The sequence below is a fragment of the Haliaeetus albicilla genome, chromosome 8 (assembly GCF_947461875.1).
Source record: "Haliaeetus albicilla chromosome 8, bHalAlb1.1, whole genome shotgun sequence".
In the NCBI taxonomy this organism is placed as follows: Eukaryota; Metazoa; Chordata; class Aves; order Accipitriformes; family Accipitridae; genus Haliaeetus; species Haliaeetus albicilla.
The window spans coordinates 11390540-11400677 of NC_091490.1; the positions used below are offsets into that span (position 1 = coordinate 11390540).

General features: G+C 41.6%; 1 protein-coding gene across 1 annotated transcript in view; it reads left to right on the top strand.

Moving 5' to 3' along the window:
- The window catches only part of TESK2 (testis associated actin remodelling kinase 2), an 85660-nt gene extending 76113 nt beyond the window's left edge, over window positions 1-9547 (top strand). Inside the window, exons 10-11 of the mRNA XM_069788865.1 lie at window positions 1810-1945; window positions 4608-9547. Of these exons, the coding sequence (XP_069644966.1) occupies window positions 1810-1945; window positions 4608-5620 (1149 nt within the window). The 3' untranslated portion in view covers window positions 5621-9547. The remainder of the gene's footprint in view (window positions 1-1809; window positions 1946-4607) is intronic.
- Window positions 9548-10138: the final 591 nt, after the last annotated feature.

Sequence of the window (10138 nt, forward strand, 5' to 3'; positions counted from 1 at the left end):
GTCAACAAACAGTGTAAACTGTATTGATCAGCTGAACTAATGTGCAAACCACTGGGGTTTCTACAGCCAGGAAACGTGTTTTGGGGCAATTTAAGAAAATCAGTAAAAACTGACATGTATGAGCAGTGGATTAAAATTTCTTTAATTTGCTGTTACAATGTGTTTTGTTTTTTTTAAATAAGTACATGCAAGGAAGTCTAAAACTCAAGACTCCCCAACAACTATAAGCCTACTAAACATGATCATGTATGATCATGCAAAAAGCTTAGCAGCAGGAGCTGAGATGTGGGCAACTGCTGCCTTGAGGAAGAACCTTCTATTCCATTTGAACAGAAATCTGGACTGCTCGGGGAGGAAGAGGCAAATGTTGCTCTGAGTCACTTTTCCATTGCTGTTCTCATCCTGAATCTTACCTAGCACAAATTAAAATAGCCAGAGAGCTCTTCTTACTTCCTATAGCTTGCAGCAGCTTGCTAAGCTTCCCAAATTAGTAAATTTGTCAGAGTACAGAGTATATGCTTTGGTGTTGCCCCTGCCCTACTCTTTCAGTGAAATAGGGAAAGCAGAAAAAGATATTTTCCTATGCCAGGAAATTCCAGCTGCTGCATTAGAACAACTTTCTTGCTGCTCTTGAGCTCTTCAAGTGTGATTTGTTTGGTTTTTATTACTGTACATATGAATTTTTAGCCCTTTACCTTGTGTTGCTGTTCATACTAGATTGCTTCAGGAAGATCCATCTCGTAGGACCTGCAAGGCAATATCAGGGACATCTTTGGGGTTTGTTGTATACAAAGCACCACTGTTCCCTTTGTACTAGAGGTGAGATCTGTCTGGGCTTGTCCACTCTGAAAAAGCCTTTAGAGGGCTGGAAACAGGAATCAGGTCAAGCGGAATCTTTCTTCATAGTGTAATGAGGTTAATTTTCAGCGGCTGAATTAGACATTGCTACCTACAGTAGTTAAACCTGTAACATACACACAGGGTCAATGTTCAAAATGATGAAATGCCTTCTAAGTTACTACTTAAATTAAGCTGCTTGCCCTCTAGTACAATTTTACTGTTGGGCTTTGTTTAGAGATCTGTTTCTACTAGGGTGAATAAATAAATACATACTGATAAATACAAACTGAATACGTACTGATGACTGGAGGGGGGGATATTTTACTTGGGCAAAGATGGATTTTTTTCTATTGTATTACTTTGTCAAATTATATAACCAATCTTGCTTCCTCACAAGACAGACCAGTACACCAAGTAGTAAGGCTAATTAACAGATGGAAGGATACAACATTTTAAACTTTAAAATCAGCAATGCCATTTAGGTGGGTTTTAATTGAAGCCACAAGGAGATGATGGAAGAATTACAAACTTTTAGAGAATGACATAGCCAAGTTGCTCTGTTTAATCCTTATTGCTTCAGGCACATTTTGAAGTAACATTGACGTATAATCTCTGACTGATAACTGGAGTCCAGAAAGAAGTCCTTGAACTATGAAAGCTGTTTAAAACAAACAAACAAAACCCCCTTGCAAGCCCTGAATCTAACAGCTTCCCACCTTTTCAATTTAAAATGCATCCTCCTCATAGAGTGTTTACAACTTGATAATTAAATGTGAGGGGTATAATAGACATAAACTAAGACGGAATACTACTTTTCCCCTGCTTTACTTAGTTTTTTTGCAATGACAACACACTTCTTAAAACTGTCTTGAATTTCCTCAGTTCCTTCAGATTGTCCTTCTGTCCATGTGTAAGTAGAATAGCATGGACAAACCCACATGAACTTATTTCATTTGTGTGCATTCACAGATGGATCCAAAGTTGCGTCCTTCATTTGCTGATATTGTCAAAACACTGGAGGAGGTTTTAAACCGCCTGAGAAATGAGGACTCGGAGAGAGAGAGAAAGTTTTTGAACCTTGACAACAGTGAAAGAAAACCCAAAGGTAAGTGTCTGTATTGTACAAACATTGCTGCAGGCTAATAGCAAGAAGATACAATTCATATTTTGAAGACTGGGATTTCAGCTATATATGGTATTATTTTCAGCTTATGAATCACTTTTACTCAAAGCCTGAAAATTATTCTGGAACAATGCTATATACTTTGTACTGCAGAGTGTCCTTTGGGAAAAAACAGCTCACTGCTTTTTAAAGTGCCTCAAAAGATTCTGCCCACAAGGTCTTGAGAGGAAATTTAGAGTTCATTTGGAAATGGTTTTGTAAGTTGCTAATAGTATGTGAAAATCTATCAATTTCTGCTTTGTTCCTGCCATACTTAGTCCATCTATGTAATTTCTTTGGTGTATGTTACATGTAACACTTAGAAGCTTCTTAAATTCCTTCATGAGGAAGAGCAGAGAAGATGCAATACTCTGAAAGACTGGGGAAAAGATGAATCCCAGATCTGCTTGGGAATGTTGGCCTTGAAGGGCTTTCTCAAAAGCTGCCTAGTGCCACCTGCTGTGGGGGGCATACTGCAAGCAGTTCTTGTAGGCTGGGGCATATTCTGACTTAGGTATCTTTGTTAGTAGATTTCTGGCACTGGAAACTTAGAGTACAGTAAAAATAGTTTCTCGTATTGTGTATCTATAAATACAAAATATATATACATATCTATCTATCTGTAATATGGTTATAGATTGAAATAAGTTCTGTATTTCAAACCACACGGAGTGCATGCGTGTGGTAGTTCTGCCACATCTGGAAAGCATCTAAAGGAGATGCGAGTTAAAAAGGAAAATTGTTTGTTTGCATGGTGGTTTGTTTTGTATTTTCTTTTTTCTTTTCATTTTCCTGGCATTCTTCCTTTGGCTACATGTCAGATTTGCATCTTCTTGGAGAAGTGTTACATGCTGTTCTTTGACTTGCATAGTCTTTCCTAGGTGGAGTGACTACAGTTTAAACTGTGGCAGTATTTAAAGGGAAAAGCAGAAATCTGTATGTGCTTATTCTGGAAATGATTTGTTATTGCTCTACCACAGAGGCACCTTGAGAGCCAGTGGCAGATGCATGTTCCAAACACTCAAGGAGTTAGCATCTTTTCCTGAACAACTATGATTTTTCCCATCCTGTTCTAGTGATACAGCTTTTATTTATTGTTGTGGTTTAACCCCAGCCAGCCAGTGGGATGGGGGAGAGAATCGGAAGGAAAAAGGTAAAACTTGTGGGTTGAGGTAAGAACAGTTTAATAGAACAGAAAGGAGAAGTTAATTATGATGATGATGATAATATTATGACAATAATAATAAAAGGATTGGAATATACAAAACAAGCGATGCACAATGCAATTGCTCACCACTTGCCAACCAATGCCCAGTTAGTTCCCAAGCAGTGATCCCCCCCAGCCCCACTCCCCCCAGTTTATATACTGGGCATGACGTTACATGGTATGGAATAGCCCTTTGGCCAGTTTGGGTCAGCTGTCCTGGCTGTGTCCCCTCCCAGCTTCTTGTGCCCCTCCAGCCTTCTTGCCAGCTGGCCATGAGAAGCTGAAAAATCCTTGACTTAGCATGAACACTACTTAGCAACAACTAAAACATCAGTGTGTTACCAACATGCTTCTCATACTGAATCCAAGACATAGCACTATACCAGCTACTAGAAAGAAAATTAACTCTACTCCAGCCAAAACCAGGACACTTTATATATATACACACACACGCGCGCGCGCAAATAAATACACACACTCATATGTACAACTTTTTAACTCCTATTCATTAGGGTCAAACTCTCATATATCCCTAGTTTCTGTATTGGATAATGTATTGAGTGAAGGCTGGGATGGAATGATTTAAACTCTTCATGGTATCAGGAGGGGCATTTATTTTGGTCTTAGACTTTTTCCATCAGGGTGAAAAAGTCCCAGTTCCTTTGGCAATTATGTTTTGTACTTGTTCTCTTTTATGCTCAGTATCATCAACAGATCTTGGGCAACCTCTGCTGGAAGCCAGGATGATAAATCTAGAAGCATGCAAATTGTTCTTCTTCAAGACCACCCTGTGCCATCTCTGCTGTGTCGGTGTACTGGCAGTGAGGAGGTTTGAAGGGCCCCTAAAATACAGGGTTTAGGTAGAAGAGGGAAAGACTTCCTCATTCCTACCAAATTTTTATACAGTTTCATTTCCTTTGTTTTGTCCGAAGACAATCTTGTCTTGCCAAATTAGCATCCCCCATAATGTGGGTGGCAAATTTGATCAGAAAATGATAAAGAAGCAGTCCAGTTTCAGTGCCCAGCGAAGTAAGATGGCATTAACTGAATCTGCATTTCCTCAAGTCTTCAAGTTGACTGTTAATTAGCCTGAGGCATGAGTAAAGAGGAGAGAATATTTTAAATGTAGTTTTGACTGCCTTACATTTAAAAGGTCCTGTGGACAGTGCTGCCAAACCTCCATGTTTGAAACCAATAATACACTGAGGAGAAGAGAATGGTGTGTTTGTGTTTGTGCAGGAACTTGTAAGGAACAAGCAGACATGTGCTTATGGAAGATACTTTGGAACATGAGAAGTGCAGCTTTTTCTTTACAGTTGTCATGAAGGCTCTGTGAGTGAGCAGATATGCAGGTATGTAGCTCCTTTAAGCTAAGAGTATTTCTCTTCTTCTACTCAGGGCCAATGGAAAAAGGACCAGGAGTAAAACGTTTGAGTTCACTGGATGATAAGATCCCACCCAAGTCACCCCGTCCACGTCGGAATATCTGGTTGTCACGCAGCCAGTCGGATATCTTCTCCCGCAAGCCTTCCAGGAAGATAAACGTGCAGGACCCCTACTATACGCCAAACAAAGGGCTAGGCCGGAAAGTTAATCCCTTCAGTGCCCGGGAGGACCTCAAAGGTGGGAAGATCAAATTCTTTGACATGCCAAGTAAGTCTGTGATTTCCCTGGTGTTTGACTTGCATTCACCAGAGGCAGGTGGAGGCCTGAAAGCCAGCCAGTCCCAGTTCCGGCAGCCGTATAGCACAGACTGGCAAGAATTTTCCCTCCTTCCTGGGAGGAGATGCAGATCACTTCCGCTCTCTCCTGAATTGCCGCACAAGGAATATGGCCTGTTTGGGGGACTGTCTTCAACGGTCAGCAGGTGTGACCCAACCCAGCTAGGTGCAGAGGTTCGGCAAAAACTCTTGAGTAGCAGTAAATATGGTGTGTCAGAGATTCCCCCCTTTCAAGCCAAGTCTCACAGGCCAGAATTTCTTCCTGTACCAGGACAAGAAGAGGATATGGACTGTTCAGATGTGCCAGTGGCCCAGGAGGAAAATGGGTTTTGCCCTGTTGAGAACACAAGTGGAGATCCAGCATGTAATCAACCATTAGTGCTGACCCAGCCTGAGCCGCTATCTTACAAAAAGCTCCCAGTTGAGAATTCAGTCAACTCTGAGGGACATGGCTCCTCACAAGTGTTTGCAGGTTGTCTCCCTTCTGAAGAGATGGAGGTGGAAGATGACCTACTGAAAAATACTCCGCTAGAGTCTACAAAGCCTCTGTTCAGTGTTAGTCCTTCCACTGAGCTCAAGAAAGAGGAATGGCCCTTCAGGGAGCCGGATGGGGATGGTCCTGCCCTGTTGTCTCAGACCTCCTCCAACATCTCAGCAAGTGGCAGCACTCAGTCAACTTGTGACATATGAAGAGAGGGCTCAAACTGTGAACATGTCCTTGAGAGAACAGTTGTTCCCCGTTGCTTAAACTCTATTTTTCTATAGTGCTGGGCTTCACATTTGAAAGAGACTCAGCAGATGGTAGAAACTGGCTGTCAAACAAGATAGCTGCAAGACAGCGTCTGGAGAAGACTGATTATTTTAACTTTATTTCAAACTGTGCTTATTCCCTTCCCTGATTTGCATTAGGAGGGGAAACTACTCCAGCGAGAATGGCCATGTGGGCCCCACAGTCCTTCCAAGAGGCAGCAGCCAGAGCAGGCACTGTGTAAACAGTTTGACCTGTATTCCAGCATGGAGTGTTTCAAGGCCTTAAGCTCCATGTTGGGTAGAAAGAGTGACCCTTAGGTTTTCCCTCTTCCTCTGACTGAACAGCTGCTGTAAACCACTGCAGATTTTGCATTAACATTCTGCAGCAGTGCATGTGAGTCGGAGCCTCTGCTTTAGAAACAGGCACAGAGATCTTTCAGAGCTGTGTTGAGCAGATAGGAATGCTCTCTGGTCCCAGGGCTGCTGTGAATGCTGTTGCAGCATTAAACAAGCTCTTCTTTCAAAAGCAGCAAAACCAAAACCCCTTATGCTGGTCGCAGTCTGCAGGCTGAGTCACATGATGAGTACTTTGCAATTAACAAGAAGAATTTGTTCCCCGGTGTTTCATTTTCCCTTGGGATTTGATAATGATGTGTAATATGTTAGTGCGGGGAAGCATGATGCAGTAAGCACTACTCTCCTCCTTGCACAGCTCTGCATGTACCTCAACCTGAATGTGGAGGAAGATTTGCTGAGGGCACAAGAGGAGAGCTGTATTCCAGGTGTTGCCATTTCTGGGCTTCTGGAGAAACTGCCAGTGAAAGTACCAGTTGTACTGAGCTTTTGCGGGGGGTGGGCTCTTACCTCTGAAGAGCCGAATGGACATCATGATCTGTTTCTGCAGAATAGTTAGTTAAGTCCAGTATCTACATCACAGGTGACTATTACCACTAAGCTAGAAGGGTCACATTCACCTCCCTCTCTGGTACAACATCACATCTCATTGATATCACTGCAGTGATGATGGCTCCTTATTTAAAACGAGACTGCTTGATAGAGGACAGGAATCCCCTGCTCAGGGAAAGTTGCCAGCAGTGTTGCAGCCACACAAGTGCTCTTGGAGAGGATAGGCAGTAGACTCACAGAAGGGCTTTGAATTGTCAAGTGAAGAAAATTAGCTTGTCCCAAATTAACGTTTTCTCTTTTACAGAAAGAAGCTGTTGTCTTCATTGGCTTCTCCTGTCACTGAATAGGATGATCTTTTTCTTTTTTTTCTTTTTTCTCTTCCCTCCACCAGCAGGTGCATGTAAAAGAAGCAGCAGCATAAGCTTTAATGCTGCTTGCTGGAACTAGTGTCAGAGATCCCTGCTCTGGGATGCAATGTATGGGAAAACTTGTTCTGTGATGACGTTTGTGCAACATCCTGCCCTTTTCCACTCTTGTTGTCCCAACAGCATCAGATTTTTTTTTTTAATTTTTTTTTAACCTACGTTATCATTCCTAAATGAGGTATGCATTGCATGCCTGCTGAGCAGATGGTGTTGCAGTGGAGTCCAGAATTTCACCCAGGTAGCCTGTTACACTCTTTTCCTGCTCTCTTGTAAGGATGGAAAATGTAAGCTAGTCTCTCATGGAAGCCAGACTATTCCTACTCTTTTCCTATCTCAAAGAAAGGATGAAGGAGAAACCCTTAGTTCTTTCTTGGCTGATATGCTTATCTTGCCAGAGGTGTAGGTAACTATTTTGTGAGTTACAATTATGACTTCCTCTTGTGAAGTATGTGTTAACCTGAGCAGCAGTTTTCCCTTTGCAGTGGCTGCGAAGAATTAAATGAGAAAGCCAGTGTTGCTGAGTTACTTAGCACAGTCCATGCCAGATTTGGCAGCTGTTAGTAGTTTGAAAGAGAAGATGCCTATGCTTAGCAAGATCACCCTTTTTGGCCCACACCTCTCTGCTTCTTGAAGGTGCTGATCTGTAGAGTAGTCTGTCTTGTGTATCCTGTCTGCAGAGTGCAGAGCAGCTTGTATGGCTGGCACTGTATGTGTAATTTCCTTTGAGGACAGGGAAACAGTCAGCAGAACTCAATTGCCAGCTAGTTGCCTGCCTGGTGCCTGCTTTTTTTTTTTTGCTTTTTTTTTTTTTTTAATCTTTTTATCTTTTATACAATTGTAGTCTTTTGGGAGGGAAACCATCAGCACCAGCTTCTGTTGTCACAAGATGCATTTAGGTGTGTGACTTCAGACAAACAAGCAATAATAAGGAATAGTTTACTTCTGGATCACCAGGCTGTGAGGAAGCTGTCCAGCATCCTACAACTGCCTGCAGCCTCATCGGAGAGCACATGAATGCCTCTGGCTGCTCTGTGGCTTGCATTAGCCCTGATAGTCAGCACTGACACCTTATCATGAAGCCTGTTGCCCTCTCTGACACTGACTGCAACGCTTGTGCAGTCACGCTTGGGGTACCTCTGTGGCACCCATCACAGTGACCTCATCTGTTTTCTTACACCACTGTCTCTTAAAATGCTTCCCTGCCCTGAGTAGCTCTCTTACAAAACAGCATGGCTAAAATTTTATTTTCTTAAATAGCCACTCTGAGCACAGCCAGCTGACATGAATAGGGCACATCTCTCAACTTTTCTAGCTCTTTTTACTGAGGTGGAGATGTCAGAAAGAGAAATGCCAAGGAATAGTGGCTCAGGCCTTTCCTGGATTCTTGGTCTGCATGGGAAAAGAGGCATGTGTATGAAACTGGAGTAAAAGGCCATTTAAAAACAGCTAAGTGCTTACTAAAATCTAGTGTTTCCAAGGGTCTGAATGCAGTTGGCATTCCCTGCATCTCATCCCTTTGGTTGTGTAAAGCTCAATCTAGGTTGCACCTAGTAACTACCCCTAGGTTTTCTGCCTACCTGAGGGTGCTTTTCTACTGGGGGCAATTTTCTGACAGCTACTGATGGAACATGAGTATGAACATATGGTCAGCAAACTCCTTGTTTTATAGTGATGTGACAAAGTTTTATTGTGATTGGATTTTATCATGATTTTTGACTTTCTTACGGGAGCAGTCCTTGCTCTTTTAAAACACTTTCTACACATTGCTAGTTTCCCTGAAGAGATCAAAGATTTTTAAAATTCACTTTAAATCTTTCTATGTTGAATTCATTTAAATGTCTGTTATAAGCTATTTTTGTTGTGGTTGCAGGTTGATAAAATGCAACTAAGAGAATGCATGTGAATTGCTGCCCCTCAAAAGCAGTGCAGACAAGGGGCTATAGTAGACTTATACTTGTTGGAGAGGCATTGATGTATTATGTGTAACAGAGCATTGGTATTTTTTGCCAGTACAACTAAAGACACTTGAATAATTCCTGTTTGCACTTAATGCTATTGTTTATATTGCATGTCACTACATTTCTATGCAAGACAAATAACCTTTTTTTTGGGGAGGAGGGGCAGCCAGATAGTTGATTAAGTATAAAGATCTTTGCAAGATGATCTATTTTCGTATTTATGAAGGAGTTTTACGTCTTAATATTTTGCAGTCTGTAAATAGCTCAACTTGTAATGAAAGGCTTAGGAACAAGTTTGTAGCCTGTGTATAATAGTAAGTTAACACTGCCAGAAAAAAAATCTTTGCAAAACAACTTTTCTAATATTGTGGATATTTATGAATATGTAAAGAAAGCACGTCTTGTTTTTATGTTGATTGACCTTCTGACTTTTTTTGAAAGATAGAAATGGTGTATGTTTTATTGGAACTGCAATAAGAAGTAACCAAAGATGAATCCAGTTAAATATTTTCATAATTTTTTCTTGGTCAGGTTTTGTAAACTTTCCCAACTTGCTTTCAAAATAAAAATAAAATCAAGGCCTGAGTCTTGTGATTAAGAGGGCAACTCTAGGTTAAAAAAGCTGGCTCAAATGCTTACTTAAGCTATGGATTACATTAATACCTGGCTTGAGATAGTATTCACTGTTATTTGGTGCTGAATTGTAAACAGGGAGATCTGTCATCCTTATTTAGTGTTATTTCTCTCCTGCATCTTACTGAAGTGTTACACTATTAAATCCATGAGACTCAAGGGCTTTTTCTTCTGCTCTGCCTTATAGCGCTCTGAAGAGTAGGCAGTAGCTTGTGACAAAGCAAGATGGCTTTGGATAGCCAGGAAGCTTGCCATTGTGGCTGCTCTGTTCTAGCCCTACAGAATAGCTTCAGCAGCACAGAAAGCAGTGCAGTTTAAGAGAACCACATCTGGCTTTAAGTCCCACTACATCACCCCTTTCTTAGAAGTTTGAAGAGCTGCTGTGGCTTGGTTCTACATGCAGTTACCCTGCACTAGAATCAGCTGGCCCATTGGGAAGGAGCTTTCTCTTTCCCCTCTCTGCTGTAGGAGCCAAGGTCTCATCTGTGTATGCTGTAACCAAGATTAAGGTAAAGTACAACTATGAAGTGGGATAG